The 25,196-nt window shown below is 44.0% G+C and overlaps 1 protein-coding gene across 2 annotated transcripts in view; it reads right to left on the reverse strand.

Annotated features, from left to right (window-relative positions):
- The window catches only part of MOCOS (molybdenum cofactor sulfurase), an 805,385-nt gene that overhangs the window by 568,851 nt on the left and 211,338 nt on the right, over nt 1-25,196 (reverse strand). For both annotated transcript variants that reach the window (XM_088473622.1, XM_088473620.1), the window contains exon 4: nt 21,738-22,376. In XM_088473622.1, coding sequence (XP_088329748.1) covers nt 21,738-22,376 — 639 coding nt within the window. The remainder of the gene's footprint in view (nt 1-21,737; nt 22,377-25,196) is intronic.

The raw sequence follows: 25,196 nt of genomic DNA on the forward strand, positions 1-25,196 counted from the left end.
TAATGTGTTAATATTCACTCTGCTGATGTGCTGAAATACAAAATGATATCCTGTGTTTGTGCTGATGTGTTAAATTAAATTTGTGGAATTATTGGTGTGCTAAACCCCATTCTTTTTATGTGCAAAACTACTCTGGCACCTGTGTAAAGAGGTATACAATGTTTGCTATATCCTTTACAGCAATCTGTCCCAAGATTAACAAATAAACACACCTGACTCAATTAATATCATTCAAAGATTGAATATCATCCAGAAGGGTGACCGGCTTAAGGTCTCCAAACATCTGGCGGACGAATCCCTGATCAAATCGGAAATGCCTATCAGCCGGTTGGAAATGCCATCTAGAGGCCATCGATGGTCGCTAATCAATCGTGAAATCAGTGATATTGTACATGTTAAAATCCACGATTTGCTAATCATAATCAAATTTTGATCCTGATTGGCAAATCAGTAAAATCCAACAAGTTGGATTTCACCAATTCCCTGATCCCTGCATCTCGGGATTGGGGAATTGTGCCAATCTGTCACTAGCCTTTACTCAAAACAATCATACATGATTAAAGGCATATTAGAGCAAAATTGTTTTAAAAAAGTTTGATTATTTTGAGGATTTATGCTGGCCATACTCCTGCACGACCAGCATGCGATACGATTCACCTCACGATTCCCTGGAGCTCCCTGCAGTCCTGGCGGTATGATTTGGTGTTTTTCTTTACACACTATCTGTCCTACGATCGATCGTGTGCCTCAAGCGTTCATGTGGAAAATGTCATTGAAATGACATGAATGGACGCACGATGCATCGCATGCATCGCATGTACGGTACGATCTGCACACGATACGATGGACAATATGGGCTGCACATCTGATCTTACAATCCGATTTAAGAGCTGCGGGAGCGTGCATTGGATCATATCCTACTAAAAAAATACACGATTTTCACAAGATCCATCATACGACTCATCAAAAATCGTGCTGGAGTATGGCCAGCATTAGAAAAATATTTCACCATTTCCAAAAGAAGCCAAAGGGCTATCTGAATGAAGGATTACTTTTTTTTCTATTACATGATCAGTTGTCATACTAGATCATGGAATGGCTTTCCATCCAGGCTATACCATAGACAAAGACACTGGACACCATTATAAGTTACTATATTTATTTACTTTTAAAAGTATAAGGGCGGAATTCAATTAGCGCAATAATTTAACATATGGTGTCCACGTTAAGTTATCGCAGCCTTTGCGGGTTTTTACCACTTATCACGGAAATGCGTTTCCACAATTTATAGCCTAATCCGATTACAAACGTCGCGATGCAGCATTTACGCAATAATTTTTCATATATTTTTCTGTGATAAGTGAAGGTAAAAATAAGGAAAGCTGCCTGTACCCCAAAAGAAGCCAAACTGTGGCCATAATAAAAGTATTTGGGGTTCTAAAAAATGTGTCAAATGGCTGCTATATGCAATGATTGAAAACATGTTTTTTGGCAAAATAAATGTTATACTTAAATTGGGAGGGGGGCATTAAAATGCATGTAAGTATATATTTGTCATTTAAAGACACTTTTAAAAACCATCAACATACAGTACACCTCCAAAACCCACCTGCAATATTAAAATCACATGTCCCACTAATATAGCACCCCCATATACTTACCCCACATCAAGTAACCCATTTTCCAGCACTTTGTACTTTTGCACCCCATAATTACATGTCATTATTGGCTGAATTAACCTAATTATTTATTATTTTTGCCTAATTAGTCATTAAGGAGGGTGTCCCAGGGGTTCTGAACCAAGTCCTGACATTTCTAGCCAAAAATATAGGTTTTGCACAACTTTCACCTACTAAAGAGGTGGTGAAAACTTTTTTATATACTAAAAATTTATATAATTACTTTAATGGTTTACATTAAGCTTTGTATCATAATATCAAATTAGCACATTGGTCACTTTATCAGTTCTGCTGTCCACATTTTTATTATTAACTAATCACCATTGTTATTATATTGCTGATGAGCTGACAGCTATATTACTAGGGAGTGTTTTTTTGTGTGCTTATATATCTCTATATATATATATATATATATATATATATATATATATATATATATATATATATAATATCTATCCACATATAAGGGATGCGTTCAGTATTCCGGCAGAGGGGATGCCAACACTCACAATCCCAATGTCATAATACCGACGCCGGGCAGAATACAAGCGCCAGCATCCCGACCGTCAGGATGCTCAAGGTAAATAGCGGGGTGGGGGGGAGGGTTAGGTTTAGGGGTTAGGCACTAGTGGGAGGGTTAGGCACTAAGGGGAGGGGGAGGTAAGGTTTAGGCACTAGGGGGAGAGGGTTAGATTCAGGCACCACAGAGGGAGGGTTAGGGTAGGGGGAGGGTTAGCATACCGACCATCAAGTGTCGGTATTTTAACCCTGTCGGGATTCTGACTGCCTGGGTCCTGACTGTCGGTATTACATATGATTCCACATATACATATGTACACACAAACATACATACACATATATTATATACATTCTAACACATACATGTACACTAACACATACAGACACTGCATACACATACTTATACATACTAAAACAAATAGTTATTACTTACACACTACTGATTTAACAGCAGGTTGCTAATGGGGGCAGGCTCCTCGCATAATAAGGCCCTGCCCCCTATGAAATGACACCGTCGCGGGTGTATGGGGGCAGGGCTAGCCATTGTGATCAAAGCCTAAGGGGATAAGGAATCGGTCCATGGGGGCAGGGGGCTAGTGTGGCCTGTGTAGTGGTGGTAGGAGCCGGCGTGGGCCCCCTCCCATTCTGCTACTGTCCAGTCCGGGAACTCTAGTCCCAGCAGTCCCCCCATGATGGCGGCCCCAGTGTGGGTCGGATACAGCATGGGTCAGATACAGCATGGGCTGGATGCAGTGCAGCAGTGCACTGGATCATGAAGGGCCCACAGGGAACACAATAATAGAGGCCCACAAATGAGTGTTGTCAATCACTGGAGGGGGTGTGGCCAGCTATAATGGAAAAATGTATGACTCTTATGCATACTAAAAATAGACTATAAAATTCATGTTATGTGGGCAAGGGAGGTTGTGGTGGGCATAGAGGCGTCATGTAGGCAGTGCAGTGTTGGATATGGTGGGGCCAGGGGGATAGTACAAACAGCAGAGAGGTACAGTAGTGTTTGGTATGGATGGGTCAAGGGAATAGTGCAGACAGGAAGTGGTGAGTATTGAGGGTTCATGGAGGTAGTGCAGAGAGATAGTGTTTGGTAAGGAGGGGTCAGGGGGTAATAGGTAGTGGTGAGTACGGGGGGATCAGAGAGGTAGTGGCAAGCATGGAGGAGTCAGAGGTAGTGGTGAGCAACCCAGTAATCCTTGCAATGCTGATCAGTTTCCTAACATTATACCACACTGTAGTGCCCCACATGTTATGCCACAGTGTAGTGCATCTACATTAAACCACACTATAATACCTCCTACATTATACCATACTTTAGAGCACCCACATTATGCCACACTATAGTGTACCACACTCTAGTGCCCAAACAATATACCACACCGCATTGCCCCCACATTATGCCACACTGCAGTGCCCACATATAATGCCACACTGTAATGTCCCCACATTATGCCACACTGTAGTGCCCCACACATTATACCATATTGTAGTGCCACCACATTATGCCACACTGCAGAGCCCCCACATTATGCCACACTGCAGTGCCCACATATAATGTCACACTGTAATGCCCTCACATTATACCACACTGTAGTGCCCCACACATTATACTGCACTGTAGTGCCCACACATTATGCCACCTATAGTGCCCACACATTATGCCACCTGTAAAGCCCACATTATGCCCCACTATAGCGCCCACACATACCACTATCGCCCACAAATTATGCTATACTGCAGCACCCTCATTATGCCACCTGTAGTGCCCACACATTATAAATCAGCCTCAGGCAGCAAGCAGAGCAGTCACAGCCTCAGAGGAGCATGTGATTGGCTCCTCCAATCAGAGCTCAGCGCATGCTTCGCTGACCTCTCAGCACTGCAGTGCACTACTAGATTATAAATCCCAGTAGTCAGTGAAGAGTCGGACAAGCAGCTGCAATACCTGCTATATAAATGGCACTGTAGACCACACCTTCCTGCAATAGAGGGTGTGGCTACAAGTCAGTGGGGCCCACCAGGGATTTCACCTAATCCCTGGCGGCCCAGTCCGAGTCTGCGATGTGGGTCGCATACAGGCCCTCATTCGGAGCCGCTTGTAAGCGGCCGCTCATTCGTAGTCAGCCGATGTTGTCCAACCACGCATGTGTCGGTGTAACAGTGCGCATGTGCGTACTTCTGATTGCGGTCATTTTTCAGTCGATCATAGACACAGCGAACAGGAAGTGACATGTCAAATGTGATTGACAGAACTGTCCATTTTGGGGCGGTGACGGGGGTGGAGATGGGAAAACGCAGGCGTGTCGAGGCATTTTTTGGGCGTACATAAATTCTATGTGAGCGCCAAATGTGAACGGAACAATTGATACGTCACTGTCTGATCCAATTTCCATTAAGACTGCTCGCTCAGCTTGTGGTCTGGTACAGTCTACCGCAATGACGATGGTCTCTTCGTCCTTCCCTGGGCTCATCGATGGTGTTTCGATTTATCAATTGAGGCCACAAAAACAATTATCTTTTAATTGCTAAACTGCTTGTAAGGTGTTCGCAAATAGACCTTTTTTAGTAGCTAAAAACTGAACGCAGGTGAACTACTCAGCTGCTAATTTCTGGGTAATACAATCAATTAGCTAACAATTTTTATTTTATTTTATGGGCTTTTGAAATATTTGTTTTTTTTTGTTAGGTAAACAATATTGTACACTTTTTTTTTTTTTTTTTCCTAATTTTTTTTGGTCCAAGAAACTAATCGTCTTTTTTTTTTTTCTAAGTGTTAATTAAAACTCATAAATTGTTTTTAACCCTTTTTTTTTTTTTTTTTTTTTCCACAAAATTAATATTTCTATTTCTGTTGTATTGTTTGTAATTTTGTTTGAGGGATTACCTTTTAACCAGTTTTTGAATAAATTAACAATAGAATTTTGCAGACTTTCAACATAATTTTATTACATGATTATGGGTTTTTTTTATTTTTTTTCATAAATTTTTTTAACGTAAATACAAATAACAAATGTTTTTGACCACACACAAACAAAATAAGTGGCATTTGAAATCCAAAAATATCAAAATTTAAAAACAATTCACAAGAAAGGAGAGGGAGTTTTTGGGCATTAAGGAATATGGGGCAAACACAGAGATGGATTGTGGGGAAATTAGCCAGTGCTGTTATCGCCGTTTGGCCGGGGGTTGGAGGGAGCCTGAACGGGTCCGGGATGTCCTTTGGCTGGCCTGGCCAGAGGCAGATGTTGTGGCCTCTGGACTAGACATAGGGCTAGGCACATTTGGAGGGATGGCTGTTGTTGTGCCAGAGGTGGAGGGTCCTGATGTTCTGGCAGGAAAGGAGGCTGGCTCCAACATGTGCTGGCGAACGAGCTGCTCCAGGGCATTTGCTATTCGCACGTTGGCCCCAGTATTTTCCGCCAGGGCCTTAGCAATGGTCACGTTGGCCACAGCACTTTGCTCCAGCTCCAGGGCGTCCGCCACCCGTAGCAGACTGGCGTCCATCCTCAGCAGAATCTCTGTCTGCTGATCCGTTTCAATATTGAGATCAGTGAGAAGGCCCACTGCCTGCGAGGGGGAATGCCCTGGACTGTCTGCCACAGGGTCCCCAGCCGGATGTACTGCTTCCTCCCCTGCAGAGCCAGAAGAAATTCTGCAGCCAAAGCTCACCTCTGGAGCAGACTCATCCGCCTGTGTCTCTGTGAGAAAAAAGAGAAAAGAGTAAAATTATAATCTAGATATTTTACAAAACACATTTCTGAGTTGTTAACATTACAACATTTACCTGGGGCAACATGAGGAGCCGCAAAGTCTGGCATGTCGGTATCCATGTTCGACATGCCAAACACCTCCTCATCCTGCACACACCCCTGGGCCAGCTCCTCCAACAAATCCGTGAGCTCAAGTGACACAGGGGTGGGACCCCCACCTGTTCCCCCTGCATGCCTAGCCCTATCAGCCAGTTTTTGTTTAAGCCGATATTTGAAGTCGCTCCATCTGTTGGTTAAAAAGTTGTCATTATTACTTCAGTATTTGGACCTGTAAACACTTTTTACTCAAATGTAGTTTTTATGTACCGGCGTTTGACCTCCCGGGTTGAACGTTCAAACTCACCCACCCCATTGACAGCACTGGCTATGTAGTCCCACAGTTTCCATCTCTGGGTTGCACCCATATTCCTTGGTGCCTGTGCCAGGTTGTCGTTGCACATTTGCACCAAAACCTCCATCTCTTTCCTTGTGAATTGTGGCTGCCTTTTTTTTTTTTTTGGCCCTAATTTGCCTACTAGGCCTGCCTCTTCCATGGCATCCTCCACACCTTTTTTTAAAATGGTTTAAAATTTTTTTAAATAAAATGTTTCAAAATGTAATGTGAAACATAAGCATTTTCCCATAAAAATGCTTACATGGCGCCTCTTGGATAGTACTTTGCTGCTCTGTACTCATTGTCTTTTCTCAATGTTGCAGACCGATTTTGGCCTACAGTGACGTTTGTAGACATGCGTCAGCATTATTCGGCCGCATCATTCAATGTGCGCTCCTATTGTCCGTCCTTAATTTGAGCGGGAAAATAAAACCTATTTATGGCTTGGTGTGACTCCATTCGAGGTGGCATTTTTGGATTGTTGGAGGTTTTTCGGTGTAGTGGTTTGTTCGTGGTTTGTTGGTTCGTGAAGGAGTAGTTTGTATTTTTGAGAAGGAGTGTTTTTTTTATTACTTTCTTTGTTTACGTTAGCATTTTTGCGTTTCTTTTTGCTATTTTTATTTATATTTTTGAGTATTTCAATAATTCCCCTAAATATTTATTATTAAATTGTTTTCAATTTTTTTTTTTATTTTTTTTTTAAGTTCTTTTGGCAGTGACCTTTTCTAACTTTGGGATATTTGTCTGTTTTTGGTTTTATTAATTAACAAATTATGTGTTGGTCTTAGCATATGTTTCACTAAGTAATGTGTGTTTTTTCTGTGTAAAATCATGTCTTAACTCTAAATGTAGCGTACTTTTTTGCGAACTAATGTGTGTTTTTTTTCTGTGTAAAATCATGTCTTAACTGAACTAATGTGTGCTCCCTTCTCTAAATTTTTGACAACTATATTTGGCTTAATTCCTAGTTTATTAAAATAATCATAAAAATATTTTCTACTTTTGAAATGTAGGTTGATTTTCACATGACACGACCCAGGCCTGTAAGAATCTTTGGTTTTCTTTGAAAAGATAAGTATATTTTTCTTAACACATTTGTCTAAAACAATAACTACCTGGCTTAACATTTCAGGTTGATGTTGGTCGGATTATATTGGCCATGGTTCCAGAACCCAACCAACCTCAACTTCGTCCAAGGCGTAGACCTCGTAGGCATGCAAGGCCCCAGATATATAGAACACGTGTCACCCCTTTTGGAATGCCAGATGATGAGGTGTTAAGGTGATACCATCTTCCACCACAAATCATCATAGACACTCTCTCATTAATAGAGTGATCTTGAACGGCAAATTGACAGTCCTACAGCAATACCACCACTTATGCAATTAATGTCAGTGTTACATTTTTGTGCCTCAGGATCCTTTCAAACCACCATGGGAATAGTGGCAGGAATATCCCAATCCTCCTTTTCAAGGATCCTGAGGGCAGTGATGGATGCACTTTTTAAACACCTCCATCATTTTATTGAAATTCCATTGGATATGGGTTCCCTTAATGTGGTGAAGGCTAATTTTTACCAAATTGATGGATTCCCACACATCATAGGGGTTGTGGATGGCACTGACATACCACTTCAGCCTTCAGCAAGTCCGGAGGCAATATTTAGGAACCGCAAGCACTTTCATTCGATGAATGTAATGGTGGTATGTGATGCCTCCCTCCAGATCCTGTCCCTGAATGCCAAATTCCCAGGCAGTGCACATGATTCCTTCGTCATCCGGCAATCAGGGATTTGGCACAAATTAAACAACCTACAAGCTGGTGATGCATGGCTTCTGGGTAAGTTGACACCTTCTGTTGAAACCAATGCAAAGCTTGGTACCCAATGGTGCTGATGTTGCTTTTTATATTTTCACAGGAGACAGTGGTTACCCTTGCACGCCCTGGCTGCTCACTCCTTATTTGGTTCCCACACCAGGGCCACAAGGTCAGTATAATTCTGCACCTGCCTGGTGGCTGTATCGGCCTTTTAAAAGGCCGATTCAGATGCCTCCACCGCTCTGGTGGCGACCTCATGTATTTGCCGGCTATGGTTTCGAAAATTGTGGTCCTTTTGTGGGATATTTCACAACATCGCCATAAGGAGTGGTGTCCCAATGCAGCCAGAGGATGCCTTGCCTGTGGATAGCCCCCCCGAGGTTGGTCGGAGGTCAGTATGTGGGGGGGCCATACGCGATGAAGTTGTTGCAAGATTTTTTAGGTAATTATTTCCACAAATTAATTTAATTGACACAATGTAGACATGTAATATTTTAATGTACACTTTTTTTTTTTTTCTTTTTTTATTCCCTAAAATGACCATAAAAATCCATGCATACTACCTGATCAACACAAATGACTTTATGTGGACACATTGGATATAACTTCGGGAACAATGATTTCTTCTCCTCATTTGTGGATTCATGTTGACATGCTACTTTTTTAAACAGTTCCTGATTGTGTTTTTTTTTTTTTTTTTTGGGGGGGGGGGGGGGTTGGTGTTGTTTTGGACTTTGTTTTCAATTTGTGAATTTATTGTGTCAATTCACTTGGTGTTTATTATTTGTGTGCATTACATTTTTTTTTTAACGTTACCCAACCATTTCCATCGTAAATTACAACCAAGTGTAACCTGTTCAAAAAAATGCAAAGTTGCTTAATGCCTAATACTGTAATTTCTTAATTTGTAAACTCTAGTACCCTGCTTTGTTGCTAAAAACAAACACCAAAGGTATTATGGTGAATCAGTATGTTTTCAATTCTAGGCCTAAGCAGGAAGCTTTAATTTTTACATTACCCCCCCAAAAAAAATTATTCTATTTTTGAGGTTAATTCTACAAACCTGTTGGTATTGTTATGTGTTTAATGTGCAAGCTTACATACTTACTTGAGCTTTCTACAAACAAATTTTACATTACTTAAAAACTCATGGACAAATAGTAGACTTATGTAAGGTTCAACAATCTAAGATTTACAGACAAGGAATGAGACTTGAATTGAAAAAAAAAAACTTTATTTTTTGGTAAATTATTTTTGGTCATGTCAAAAAAATTAGTGGCGCAGGATCGCCAAAAGATGGTCCAATGCCACCAGCATGGCAATTACATGGCCCCGTAGATCCAGTAATCTGGCAGCAATTGCCTCGTTATGCCTCGTTATGCCTCTGGTCCTCTGTGGGTTAAAAAAAATGTGCGGATTACTAAAATGACACCTTCATTTAGATTTTAAAAACCAACAAAAAATTCAGACTATACCAAAAAAAAACATCAGTTACCAAAACATGTCCAAAACAAAAGGAATGCAACAAGAAAAGATTTCAAACAAATAAGGGCCCAAAACGAAGGAAAAAAAACCTAAAAACCCCCCCAAAAAACTAAGCAAAACTACGACATTTGTTGGTAGCGTAAACAAGAAAGACACAAGTGTGAGTGTTTGGACATGTGTCACATGTGTAAGGGGAAAACATCCTTGACATTGTTTCACAAAGATATATTTAAAAAACATTTGAACTACTTTACTATTTTGAACTGCACAGGCAAAAGGACAACATCAACCAAAATAAAAAAAAACATAAAAAAATGTAAACATACCGGGCACACTGCTGACTGGGCCTGGAGCCCCGAATTCCTCCTCATCAGAGGTGGGCCAGTGGCTCAGGGAAGGAGGAGGGGTAATGTGGGATGAAGTGGAGGGTGAGGAAAAGAGAGGGGGGGTTTGAGGGGAGGGGGAAGTTTGTAGGGATGTTAATGTGAGGAGAAGGAGGGGACTGACTGTTGGCAAGGTCTGGGTTAGAGGGGGAATTTGGGGAAGAGTGGGCAGAGGATGTTTGGGTGGGAGTGGGGGATAGGGGATGAGACACACGTCTGCGACGTGTGAGTCTCCGCTCTGCCCCTAAATGATGGAGAAAAACATTTTTAATTACAAATTTCCTTTTTTTATTTTATCCACATTTTTTTTTTTAAAAACAGGGCTACACTGTAAACATGCGCACACAGGTATGTCCAAAATAAACAAACAGGCCTATACTGTAAACATGCACACGCAGGTATGAGAAAAAAAATAAAAATAAAAAAAACAATATAAACATACACTTACTTTGCACTATCTGGAGACGCAAAAGGGCCAGCAGGCGTGGGGATCTGCGCCTCAGATCCGACCACCTGCGTTCCAGCTGGCCGATATTTCGGCGATTGCCGAGGGAACGCAGGCGGCGGCGCACCTCCACGTAGGCCATCCGCTTGCAGAGGTTGGTGATGGGGGGCGGATGGTCAGTTATTCGGTGGTCCATCACCTCAGTGAGGACCAGTAGCTCACGCCGATAAAAAGCGGAGGCTCTCATGATGATGTTTTTTTTTACACAAAACCGTTTTAATAAAGGTCCTAGAAAAAAATTGATTGTTCCTGTTAATTTACAAAGTACATTAGCCAATTTTATTGGCTATTGTATGAGTTATGTGACCTACACCCTCACAAATATAATGTGAGTTATGATAGGCTTGATTCAGTGACATGCGTAAGCTAATTTAAATATAAAAATTAAAGTATTAAAATCTGCCTATAAAAAAAAAAATGCAAAACAATAGTAGCATTCAAACAAACTATTAATTTCGAAAAACCATCCCCTTGGTCAAACCGTACGTATTCTGCGGAAGAAATGACACACACTAACAAGAATAAAGTTTATTGACATTGAAAAAAAAAACAGGATTGCAAACATGTGAATAACAATTAAGGTAATTAATATAGTGATTGCCAGTAATCGATTCAAGTATGTTTGCAGAATGAAAAAGCAGGCAATCGAAAACTGACAGGGCCACTTCCGGAATCGACTTGTGCGAGCGCTCAATGCAACCAAAGAGGAGACGGACGCTCGCTATTTTGAATGCTCGCTAGCTAGAGGAGGGGTTGGGAGAATATGGGGCGGAAGGTTAGCTACGAGCGAACATACGAGCGAGCGCTTAAAGTTAAATTTTTCCGCTCGTACAGCGGACGAGTGAACGGCCACTTGCATCTGGGTCTGAATCAGGCCCACAGTGCGGATTGGATACAATGGTTCCTGGCACTTTGGTGTCACCCCTTGGCTGATCACACCCAGGTGTGGCCCGCACCCCCCACACCTCCCTTGTGATGCCACTGGTTGGATACACCAATGGTGCACTTACTGTGACAGAGGATGGTGGGATTGCAGGAGTGCCAGCAGTGCAGAATTGCCAGCAGTGTTCTGTTCTGAGTGAGGAAGTGCGGGGTTGCTGGTGGTGTCGGCAGTGCTGGAGTGTGTCATGAGGGAACTGCGGGGGGGATGGGGGTGTTGGCACTGCAGGTGGCAGTGTCCTAATTGTGGTGGGGGCTGCCATCTTACATCCATTTGCTCCATTAAAGTCTATGTGGAAGCACTGATTGGTTGAGAGCCATGACAGATGGAACTTTTAAATTGGCATCCGAGCTAAAACCGCAATATCCGACAACGGAATCTCAAGGTTTTGGCTTGAGTAGGGATCCAAGGCAAACAAGGAGATGCGAGTTAGGGCTTGGATCGCCTTGGATCCTGGAAGTTTGGGCGTGTTCGGATTCCAAGGAGTCCAAACCGCTCATCTCTACAAAATATCAGTTCTGATAACTTTTCGGGTGTACAGACAGTATGGAAAATGTTATATGTACAACATAACACTCCCGCATGTTGACCAGGGAGGGGCTTGTGTCTCATTATGACAAGGAGATCCACGCTATATATTTAGTGAATATCCTATAGATTGTAAGCTTGCGAGCAGGGCCCTCTTACCTTTTATATCTGTCTCTTGTTCTATTAATGTTGTTTCAAATTAAATATGCTGTGCTATATAAAAAACTGCTAATAAAAAAATTATAATAATATTATTTCCTGGCATAAACTATTGCTGGATGCTTCCATTGCATAGGGACCATGACATTTGTTGTCAACCTGCTTTATGTTAACCAGTCCAGGATGCATCATTGCTATTCATATCGAAGGTGGCTATTAAACTTTCATTTTAATAATAATATTTATTTTTACAGGATTATATATTACTATTATTATTATTAATAATAATAAATCCACTGTTTCAACATCTGTCAGTATACAACAGTATTGCAAGTAAAGGAAAAAAATTATTGGTCTTTAACGCATTACGACAGGGATAGAGAACCTCAGGCCCGGGGGCTGTACAAGGCCTGTGAAATCATTTGGTCTGGCCTGCTGAGCTTTTTTCTGCTAGCCTCATCTGGCTAGCAAGGTGCCTAGAATGGCAGCCAGAATCAATGCAACAGTCACACAGCTGCTCTTACAGCTCCCCGGAACATCCTCAGGATGCTCTGGGCATTGCTGTAGTCACCGTCGATTGTGACCCGCCCCATGTGACATCTCACTGAGGGGGCGTGGCCTGCACCGGGCCCGCGAATAATGTTATTTCTCCTTCATCCACTAGGGGACACTGGAGTCTCATTACAGTGGGTACAGATGTGTGCTAAACGGGAGCTGGCACTTTAAGAATTTAGAAGTGAGACTAGCTCCTCCCCCTCTATACCCCCCTCCAAGCCTCAGTCTTAGAATTGTGCCCGAGGGAGCTGGTCATACTTTGCAGTGCTCCTCAGGGCATAGTTTAGATTTAATGTAGAATGAAGACGCTGATTTAAGCATTGAGGACAGACAGGCAGCCGGCTGCCCCTGCCTGTCTGCGACGATGGAGCTGCCGGGGGGATCCTACCACAGCTGCTTGTGGCTCGCCCTGAGGTCCTCAGCTACGGAGGGCACTGTTTCCAGGGTTGACCAAGATGCGATGCATGCGGCATTCGTCGCGGTCTCCCATTAGTCCCACAGCCACCGGCAGCTTAGGCAGTTACGTGAGAATTATCCTGGCTCCCTGGTTAGCGTGGTTGCCAGGCACAGAAAAGGCGGTTGTTGCAGCAGGGACACAAAAGACCTGGGTTAAAATCTCTACAAAGAGACGATGTTGTGGCTCAAAGGCTGTAGCCTCATAATTAGATCCACTGACCCTGAACCACAAGGTTTCAAGATCAAGTCCAGGGGCGTATCTACTCATTGGCCAGGATGGCACTCGCCAGGGGCGCCGACCAAAGGGGGTGGCGCCGCCCGTCAGTGCCACCAGTAGCCAAGGGGTGGACAAGTCCCTTGGCCCCACAAGTGTAGGGCAGACCGCAGTGAGAGCGGTCTGCCCTACACAGTTTACAAACAGACAGCCGCCAGCGGCGGCTGTGTGTTTGTAATAGCAGCCAGCTAATGAGAGTCAGACAGACTCTCATTAGCTGCTGCGTCGTCCGCTGAGGGAGCCGGCTGGAGCTCACTCACGAGCTCCATGTTCCGGCTCCCCCCGCAACATGTGACGGGAGAGACGTCATACGTCATAACGTCTCTCCCATGCAGGAGAAGAGCGGGCCGAGACTCTGACAGCGGCGGTCGTGTCAGGAGCGGGGACCAGATAAGTAGAATTTTATGTTTGTTCTGTGTGTGTGGATAAGCCTGGCACTACAGCGGGGGTGGGCACTGAAATAGGGGGTGGCCGCTACTGGGGCACTTTATGGGGGGTGCCCGCTACTGTATTGGGGTGGCCACTACTATGAGAACTGTATAGGGGTGGCCACTACTGGGAGAACTGTATAGGGGTGGCCACTACTGGGAGCACTGTATAGGGGGTCTACAACTGGGGGCACTGTTTAGGGGGGCTACTACTGGGGGCAATGTATAGGGGGGACTACTACTGGGTACTATTACTGGGGGCATTGTATAGGGGGGACTACTACTGGGTTCTATTACTGGGGGCACTGTATAGGGACCTACTACTGGGGTCTACTACTGTTGGCACTGTATAGGGGGGACTACTACTTGGGGCAATGCAGCATAGGGGGGATTACTACTGGGGGCACTGTATAGGGGGGCTACTACTGGGGGCAGTGCAGCATAGGGGGGATTACTACTGGGGGCACTGTATAGGGGGGCTACTACTGGGGGCAGTGCAGCATTGGGGGGATTACTACTGCGTGCACTGTATATGGGAGGCTACTACTGGGGGCAATGCAGCATAGGGGGGATTACTACTGGGGGCACTGCATAAGGGGGTAGGGGGGCGCCAATACATTACATTGCCAGGGGCGCTTGGATCCCTAGATACACCCCTGATCAAAATATTTAACAGTGTGACTATCCAGTCCACATCTGGAGGTCCTGCATGCCGCGGCGTGCAGCGCGCATAGCGGACCTCCATTAGTCAAACCACGTGTGTGTATCTGGCTTCCCATCTAGCGGGGCTGCCAGGAAAACATTCACAGTAGTGCTGTTGATCAACGGGTGAGACACTGGTCTCATTGCATATACTGTCCAGTGATCGTATCTCAGGGCTGCTCCGATTAAAGGAGCAACCAGTACAAATAGGAGCTGTATGTAAAAAACGGGCGCCATAGCAGGGGGTGGAGCCTATCTCTAAGATCTGCTCCTAGCTTCCCGGCGCTGCCATAGCACAGCCGGAGGAAGTTTTGCTGCCCTGCTGCTGGACAAGTGCTGAGCCTGTGATCAGCGCTATGTAAAAGGTCCCCCATACTGCTGCGTGCAGCGCGCAGAGTGAACCTCCCTTAGTCAGCAAGCATGATATACCTGGCTCCCAGTCTAGCAGGTTTGCCAGGTTAACATAGTAGACTATTACACAGTTTAAGACAGCCAAAGCTAACGGCTAGTGAAGCATAACACTAGCAGTAACTAATCACGCACAGTTAAACCTCTGTTTTGGCACCGTCACGGAGACAGAGCCTAGTTCCGGAGTCTTGCAACTACATCAAGGCCATCTGCGTTTCCCTTTTGGCTATAGGTGGCCATTAACAGTCTGCTACATGCATTCCAGTATCCGGAGAGAGGTTTTACTTCTGAAATGCTGCTACAGGTAAGCTGATTGCCTAACCTGATACTGTTAGTAGACAGTAGCTGGGCAGGAGAGCAATTATAGCATCAACTTCCTACTATGACTAGCGTTTCGGACACTGCGAGGAGCGCTATTTGAAACTCTCTCCTGCCTCTAAAACTAATCAGCTTCATTTTTTTTTACCTTGTTTCACTACACTTTACTTTTGTGTTTGTGGGGTCTGTAGGTATCATGACTAATAGGGGCACTAAGGCTTCTTTAAAGTCAATTTACAAAGAACCTGATATTACTCCCTAACTGTATAACAGGGTCAAGGACGTCATAATGTGCTCCAGTTTTGGGGCTCCCGGGTTCAGTACCCAGCATCTCCATGGCTACATGGATGGCATAGGGGTTAGCATTCCTGCCCCTTAGCACGTTGGTACTCATAACTGTAATTTACGTCACTCTGCTCAGCGGGAGGCTTCTCATAGACAAGTGTCACCAGGTCAGCAGGTTCTAAAATTAGACAGACGTGTGTCTTGAGTTCCTGTCTGGTGATACCACGTAAACAAATTTGAGTATATTGAGCCGTAGCTCTATAGTAGTGCGCTCCACACAGCCCCGATTTTCTATCCAATCACATCTCCAATGGTCTAGAGGTTAGTATTCCATGCCCTTTCTGCTGCTATCCAGGGTTCGATTCCAGTCAGGAAACCAGCAATTAAATAGCGCAGTGACTCAATAGATACATTGCAGCTGCCACAGGGCTGGTTTTCTATGGTGCTTCTACAGAGCAACAAGCGGTATATTTGTGTCTTTCAGTGGTGACTGATGTACACAAAGCAAGGTCTTTGTAGCACTTTTAGCAGATAGAATATCAGACAAGGCCTGAGCCTATCACTTGACATCATAATAGGTGTGATTATTATCATCCTATTAGGGTTGTTTATCTCACGCTCCTCATTTCTCTGTTTCCGTTATACACAATCTTATGGACTGCCAGACCCTCTCCAGGGGTCTGGAAAGGGGATGTTACAACAGGTCTCTAGAAGACTGTTGTCCACAGTACTCCGACAGATGGAGGTAGTCTATCGTGGGGCTTATAAGCTCAAAATATAAATACATCCTAAAGCCCATTTACACATGATTCTTCGCCTTGCTCTAGTGGGCGGCTGAGTTAATAGAGCTATTACAGCCTAAAGGGACGTAAACCTTATTCAGGACTGGCCCTAAGAAGACTTAGAAGCTGTACCACAAGTGGAGCTTCCACTTTCTGTAGTTCCAGAGCGCTACAACTACTACTAACCAAGACTATCAGTCTTCTTCCAGAGGTCCCCTCTCACTTGGGGTGACTATTGTTCATTACCTAGATCTCTGAAAGTTCCTTCCAGGACTGAGCTGTTACAAACCATAGGGCTGACCAACAGTCTCCTAATGGGGGGGGCAGCAATTCTGATGAATTTTCAAAGGTATCATCGTCAACCATCACAAAGGTTTTACATGTCTGGAAATGGTTTTGGACATATGGCCCAGAAGGTTTTCCTTCCTCCGGAAGAGGTAACCTCCTTTTCACAGTTTGTGAGTTTTGCCCCACACGACTAAGGTCAGTGTGCTTCTGTATCAGACTCTAAGAGAACTTGGTTAAAACTTTAGAGGCCATTCCATATGTTCCACTCCAGGCCGGTTCAATTGGGCATCCTCTCTATGGTCGGGATTACCTTTTTCCTTTACCAACGAGTGAGGTTGACCTCAAAACTCAGGATGTCTTTTTTCTGGTGGCTGACTTTCTCTCACCGGTTGGAAGGCAAGCGGTTCGGATTGTAAAATTAGTTTCGCCTCCTCACAAGAGTGAGTCTAACAGGATGGGGGGCAGTGAATCTAGTGAGACACTAACAGGGCTGCACGACTTCTCTGGAAGCAGTATTTCTCAGACACAGCTTGTTATTCAGGGCAGCTAGACCAAGAGACCAGGAGGACAAGCCGTTTTCTACTCTGGATAAAGGAATTTGCAGTGGTGATTTCAGCAATATTATTCCCAGGAGGGGAAGATTGGGAGGCTGACTACCTCCAGTTATCAGGCTGTTCATCCAGGAGAACAGACGCTCATCCCACAGGGGATCCAACAGCTGGTTCACAGGTGGGGTCTTCCATAAGGATACGACTCCACTTTGGCCCGAGAGACGTGGTGTTTTCAACCTAAGTCGTCTTCTGATAGACGACTTATAGACCCTTCTCCTGCGGGTTGATGGTGTGGCTGTTGCAGGTTCCTTACTTGATCCAAGCTAGGAAGGACATTTCCTTCAGAACACTTTCATCGCATTGGATAAGTGTAGGTATCATGGTGTGAACACCGGGCCTCGCCTCCTGCACGTCAAGATGTCTAGGCTCTTACTTGTCATGCAGGCGGGTTCTCAGCATTCCTTCATCTTGGATCTCTAACAGTTCTGGTATCAGCACTATTTTATTTCAGCGAAATCTGGTTTTGCTACCGGATGTTCACATTTTTCTCCAGAGAGTTATTAGGTTTACAACAGCTATTCATTCCTCCCACAGCTCCGTGGAGATTTGGATTATTTCTATCTTTCTTAGTCTCTTCCCGGTTTGAACCGCTATGGATTGAAGATGGATATTCTTATTTTGGCAAGTGGTTACTCTGTAGTCCTGGTTTTCTGCCAGCAGTGTGTGTCGGAACTTGGTGTTCTCTCCCATTGTCCTTTTTACTTGTTTTTCCCATGAGGACGGGGTTGAGCTTCGTTTGCAGATGTTTTTCTTGCTTAAGGTGGTGTCTGCATTCCTCATTCATCAGCACATTGTGGTTCCAGTGTTGCTGGATGATTCTCCGTCCTCTGGATGTTGTCAGGGTCTAAGTGGAAAGGACGGCATCTCTCACGAAGACTATTTTTCTGTTGGTCCAGTATGATTTTGCTCGTCTTCGTTAGTCGGTCACGCAGCAGGATATTGCACGCTGCATTAGTCTGACCATCAGACAGGCCTTATGGCCTCATCTCAGGAGCCTATTGTTTCCATCAGGCATTCCGTGCCTTTGGTGGTTTTCCCCCAGGCAGCTGGCCGTTTTCACACTTTTACGGCCTTTGCCTCGCAGTTCGGCTGTGAGGTTCTGCAGGGTTCCAGCGCTCTACCGCCCGGGATGGGAGCTCTGGAACGTCCCCACTGTAATGAGACTCCAGTGTCCCCTAGTGGATGAAGGAGAAAACAGGATTTTGGTTCTTACCGATAAATCCCTTTCTCCGATTCCACAGGGGAAACTGGACGCCAACCCGGTGCTGTTCTTCCCTGTCAAGTTTGTTTGTTAGTTTTATGTATTAACTGATTTTTCTTCATTTGCCTTTTGCACATAGAGTGTGTTTGTCTATTTTAGTTGTGTTCTTGTTTCTCCTCCTCTTTTGCAGTTATCTATTCCAGCTCTACTCGGGTACAGTTGTCTAAGACTGGGGCTTGGAGGGGGGTATAGAGGGGGAGGAGCTAGTCTCACTTCTAAATTCTTAAAGTGCCAGCTCTATACCCACTGTAATGAGACTTCAGTGTCCCCTGTGGAATCGGAGAAAGGGATTTATCGGTAAGTACCAAAATCCTGTTATATATATCAAAATGGCCCTCGGCAGAAAAAAGGTTCCCCACCCCTGCTTTAAGACCTCGTCAATGCAATGTGTTTCTTAAAAATGCCATTATATGTTACATGGATGGAAGCATGATGCGTTTGCTGTAAATTTAATGCTTGCTACACCTGTAAATTAAAACTATATTTTCTTGGCTACGGTACCAAAATAAAGTCATAAATTTTTACAACAGAAGAAAAAAAAAGATGCTAAATACATTTTGCTTGGGTATTTATTTCCAATGAAAATATTGCAGTGCAAAAAAAAATTGGTATGCACACCAGAGCTAATTTGCCATTGATACATGAAAATGAAACAGTTAAAATGTCTCTACACAAAGCAGACCCCAACACTGATTGTTTGTTTACAATTCAGACTCAAATTTGATGACTAGATAACTATAAAGCTATAAAGACTACAATCTGCTAGCTACTGTATTTTACAGTATAAAACACAGGGGCCTAGTTATGTAGATCATACACTAACTGAATATCTGTGTTGGCCCTTAGCCATACTTGCCAACTCTCCCTCATTGTCAGGGAGACTCCCTGAAATAGCAGCAATCTCCCTGTCTCCCTCATTTCACCTTGCCCCCATTATGACACTGTTATATAAAAGAAAAAACAGAGATATATACATTCAAATGGGATCATTAGTATAATTTCCCTGCATTGGTTATAAGGCACAATGATCCCTATGGCTACATGTATTTTCTGAGAAGTATAAGTGTGTTTTCATCAATAAGTAGATCTTACTAACTGCTTTGGGGCTCATTTACATGTGTATGAAAATCAATTTTATGTCACGCCTGTCAGATACGCGCCCACTTTACCGCCGCACTCATAGGTGCTGCTTTCACAATCTCCCTGAAATGCTTTTTCAAAAGTAGGCAAGTATGCCCTTATCGCGGTTATAGATTTTAGCTGCACTGTAAATTACTAATCAAGGGTTTTCTCTACTTCACTGGCAGACTAGCACAGCTTAGCCTTTAGTTTCATCCTATGGGGGTCAAACATACCCCTATGGCAATTATACTGTAGATAACGCCCAGGGCCGTAGCTAGGGTAGTGCGGCCAGTGCCAGCGCACAGGGCACCACAGGTCAGAGGGTGCTGTTTGGGCCTGTCAAATTTCTGTTTATTATCATTCTTGCTTGTAGCTTCCTCTTATTTCATCCCCAGCATCTCCTGGCCTCTCCTATCTCTTCCCTGGCCCTTCCCCATGAGACCATGGCCCTTTTTTGGGTGTATTATGTTCCTTTGAAAAATGAGGGGGGCACCAATGCTCAATCTGGCACAGGGCACCAAAAAGTCTAGTTATGGCTCTGGTAACGCCATTTGAAGACACTGCAGTCAACATAGCAGGCTATGGTGGTGTGGTAAACTGCAAAAATACAGGGACACCAAGATAAATTAGTGAATTTTTCTGCAGTATCCCTGAATCGGTAAAAGGTGGAGAAAGGAATTATCACTGCTTTATAAACAAATCCTACAATCTGAGAGTGTACAATACAGATGTGTCCTCCTACATCCTTGCCGATCGTGCTACAAACGTTAGCACACATCACGCCACCATGCGATTACCTGCAGCAGCATATGCTACAGGACGCTATGGCACGCACTGTGCCACACATTGCTATGGAGTCACGGGTGTGAACACAGTTCACGTATCTGCTCATGGGCACACACCTCTCGCCATGCAAGGTGTGATTTGCTGCGTACACAGCAAAGATGTAGCAGGACAAATCTGATGGGTTGGGGGAAAATGCAGACTACAGTACAATGGTTAGTAATTAAACAAACAAGAAAAAAACACAAATTCTAGCAGAAACAATAAATGTAGATACCAATTCCAGTGGCTTGTGTACCAAGTACACCCTAATACTAGTGGCTGCTGAACACAGACCACAATTCACACATGCCTACCCTTCCAGAATTCGAGGGAGGCGCTCGAATTTTCAACCCCCTGCACCCCCGAGAGGGTAGGCACTTCTTCTGCATTCTGCCCACTTCCTAGTTAGCCCCGCCCCCTAATTAAAATGTGATGACGTGTTGAATTCCAGCGAGGGGGCAGGGCTTAGTGACATAATTTTTTGTCTGCCCCGCCCCCAACTCTGCCCACCTGTTTCGCCTCCCTGGGCTTATTCCAGGGAGGAGAAATACATTGTCGGCAATTATGCCACAATTGTTGCTTATTCACAATACTGGATGGGTGGGATCAGGGGCAGAACTATTGGAGACAATGAAGGCGCCTGCTGCTGGGCTCCAGCTCTGAAGGGGGCACCTTCTCCATTGTCCACAACATATTCACCCCACTTAGGGCTGTAACTATGCACCTGGAGTGTACCATCATGGCCCTTCACGGCACCTGAGAAGCCACCAAACACTAGTGGAGAGCTCCGTGTCAGACCATCAGCTGCTGCCTTCATCTATCTATAGGCTGACTGCATACAAATTGCTACATTACAGTGTCAGCGGCTGTGACGGGGGGAGGGCACCAAATTATAACTTGCGTCTGGGATGAACTTATGCCACTGGGTGGGATGCTACTAGCAAGTACCAACAGAATGAGTATATTAAATGACCAAAATTGGCAGAGTATCAATTATGATGGGGATTTTAGAGATATCCTGAGGCACCAAAAAATTGAGGATTCTCCTTATAACTTCATAATACAGTACAGTACAATATGTGTATCCATGATGAACACTACATTGAAAACCACCTGTAATAACTGTACAAAGTAAATACATTGAACTACATACAGTATAATGAGGCAAAATTTGGAAACTGTCTCAAGCAATTTAATTAAATGTAAACCATGTACTCTTAACTTGACATTATATCTTTCTGTCCTTACCTTTCACTTATGGATTCTTTAGGAACAAAGAAATCTTCTTCTGTGAGGTAGGCTGCTGCTGTCCCACCTCCAAAATATTTCTTTCTGAGAAGATGGGCAATTCGGTTAGAAACAATCAGGGCACCCAAGCCGGTTGGAAAACCAAAGATCTTATAGAATGAAATGGTAATTAAATCTGGTTGATAAGTTGCCAAATCTAATGGTGATGTACTAACAAATGAAGCAGCATCCAGCAAGACAAACCAATTGCCTGGAACCTTTGTAGGGTACATTTCCCCTGATTTGATCATTTCTATCCAGGAGAGAGGATATTTGGTGCCTGAAAAATTGCTTAGCGCAGGATAACAGAATAGATGTGATATACTGTGATCCTGATGTTCAAATGCTCTTTGGCTCTTTGATAATAATAGATCTTCTGGAGTCACGGGAAGAGATGGTACATTTAACATTTTAATCATCCCTCTAATTCCAACCACTGAGGTGTGATTATCCGTCAGGTAACAGAAGTAGCTGCCTGTACTGTCCAAATAGCTAGATGTCCAAGGAAAATTTTCTGCCACTAGTTTGAGTGCTGCAGTGCTTCCTGATGTAAAGATCACAGTGTAGTCTTCAGGAGATGTGTTAAAATGTTGTAATACCCTACACATGGGAAACAAAATGTGACAACATACATTAGCAAGAAGAACATATAAATGTATAAAAGCTGACCTAGTTTATTGTGTACAGTGTCCAGTTCAGAACATTATACTGTAATTTGTCTAACATTATGATTTGTTAGTTTTAAACTTTATTATTTGTAAAAAGCAAATACAAGTGTGTAATGTGTGATTTACGTTGAATGATAAGTGTAATGGGCAGCCTGTGGGTTTTGTGATGCAATTTGCACCATTGTGACCCCACCCCTGCTGTAAAATGCCACAAATTACTCTTTTGAACAGTGGAAGAAAGAACTATGATGATGTGATCACAGAACGGCATACCCTGTACTTTGGACAAGGTTGCCCTCTCTGGGACTCTCCCAGTGAGTGCCTTTTAAAAGATAAATTAATTTTCTTTTGTTGTTTACTCCTTGAAACTTTTCACTCATAATATTCCTCACCACTTATACAGTACCTCATTGTAAGTCACATATATTCACACATCACTCATTTAGTCTGATCATATAATAAAATTGACATTTCTAATGTAAAATTATGTAATATCATTCTTATAATTAACAGAAATAGGTGCAGACCCTTGTGTTTTGGTTTTGGTTCTAATACAATATTATTGTTTTGGTTTTGCCAAAAAATCATTGTGTGTTTGGTTTTATTTTTTAAAAAATGGTCAAGAACAGGTAAAATCATGTAAAAGTTGTTGGACGCCGAGGAAGATGGCAGCATGGAGTCAGAGCTCTGCTCGTTCTGACCCTATCTCACCAGATCCGCTCTTCCCACTTAGTGCCGCTCGTCTGTCCTGCCGCTACAAATTGACCTAACCCCCCAGAGCGGGTGTTCCCGGCGTTTCGCGGGGTCGCGGTGCCCGGAATCGGACCACGCGGCCTAGCGCCACTGCAGCCGCGCCCTGGAGTATTGGGACCGAATCCCCGTCCCCTCCAGCTTACCTGTAACACCGGCAGGATTTATAACATCCGCTTGCAGAGTGCACCCAGGACGCGTACTGCCTCCGGAACACGTGGGGACACCGCTGATCGGGTTCCTGAAGCCGCAGACCTACTATTAAGAGCAAGTACCCTGCAAGATCCTCTTGGTGAATATACCTGCTAGACGCCGGAGCCATTTTGCAGCCACAAGTTGATAAGGTACTTCACAGTATCACATCAGCCAAATCATTATAATACAAAAGGGGACGTCACATAAAAAACACAGAAAGCTTGTATATGTTTAACCCATCCATTCTATTGCATATAGCTGAATGTACTTTTGAAACCCCCCATATATGAATGTGCTTTTGAAACCCCCTATATATATATATATATATATATATATATATATATACACATTCCAAAAGGTCCGGTACTCAAAATAATATTGTTACTTAGCTGGTTGCCCCCACTGAAATGGTGAGATATATACAGATTGTAAGTGTGGCACTCCACGCAATGAACACACAGGAAACGGCTTGTAGAAAACGGTTAACGTTTCAATGCATCAGCATTTTCGTCAGAACAAAGTGACAATACAAAAAACATACCTCATATACATAAGCACAATCACCCAGTGATAATCAGCATGCTTGCTAAGGCGCGACTGCACGCCCGAGCTCCGGCATCTCCCTGATGACGTCATCACGTTGCTCCATCAGTGACACAATCCCATAACCATAGCAACAAAGTTTTTTTTCTTATATATAGCACAATTTTCTCTGCACATTCCGGCTGATTATATGTTTATTTGCACGTTGTGGATCACTATGAAATATTGGTGTTGATTATCTAAGCTGCATGTACAAATTTTGCTTCAATATATTTGTGTTCTATATATGAACGGGACACCTATGCTGTTATAAGCCACTGTGTATAGCGCATTTTTTGACACAGGCGGAGTTCGAGAGTGAGGATATCAGTAGTGGCTATGTACATACTGAATACACTATTGGAGATGTACATTCATACTCTGAGTCAGATGCAGAAGCAATTTTGTCTAAATACAAACCCTGTGGCCAGTTGGAGAATGTTCCAGTCGATGACTTGTACTATGAAATCCTTAAATATTAAAAAAGAGAAATTGACTATTTTTTCCATGGGTCCACACCAGGGTTGCCCACCTTTAATATTCTCTTCCCGGGAGAAGCCCGGGTAAGAGAAGCAGCAGGGGACAGACGGGGGCGGGGCTTGACGATTCGCGTCATTAAGCCCCGCCCCCTAGCGGTAAAATTGCCGCGATTGGGCACAATTTACATAGGGGGCGGGGCCAAATGCTGTGATTCATCCAGAATCACAGCTTAAGCTCCGCCCCCTTCACGGAGACCCGCGATTGCCACGGGTATTCTCCTAATTCTGCCCACTTCACTAGGAAGTGGGCAGAATGCGGGAGAAATGCCTACCCTTCCGGGGGTGCGGGGGGTTACCCGAAAAATCGGGAGCCTCCCGCGAAAACCGGGAGGGTAGGCATGTATGGTCTACACTCAGCGAGTACTATAGGGCTAAGAAGATCCCGAGGGGTCTGAGGGTTAAAAATTGCCCTACTATAGGTAAAAATGACCCAATATTTTGTAAACGCTGGGTTAGCATTTTAAACAAGTGTTCGTTTGACCTTATGCTCCTGATTATTAAACAATCCACTAAGGAACTCAGGGGGTCATTCAGACCCGCTCGTGAGAGGCAGTACGCTCGCAAGCGGGTCGATGTTCCCCCACTGCGCATGCGCACGACGGAGGGAGCTCCGTCGTGCGCATGCGCGAGACCCGGCGAGCGACGGGCTCTCCATCGCTCCGGGTCTCGCACCAAAGGGGGCGTGC

This window comes from Taudactylus pleione, unplaced genomic scaffold (genome assembly GCF_031769625.1).
Source record: "Taudactylus pleione unplaced genomic scaffold, aTauple2 ptg000137l, whole genome shotgun sequence".
NCBI classification, from domain to species: domain Eukaryota; kingdom Metazoa; phylum Chordata; class Amphibia; order Anura; family Myobatrachidae; genus Taudactylus; species Taudactylus pleione.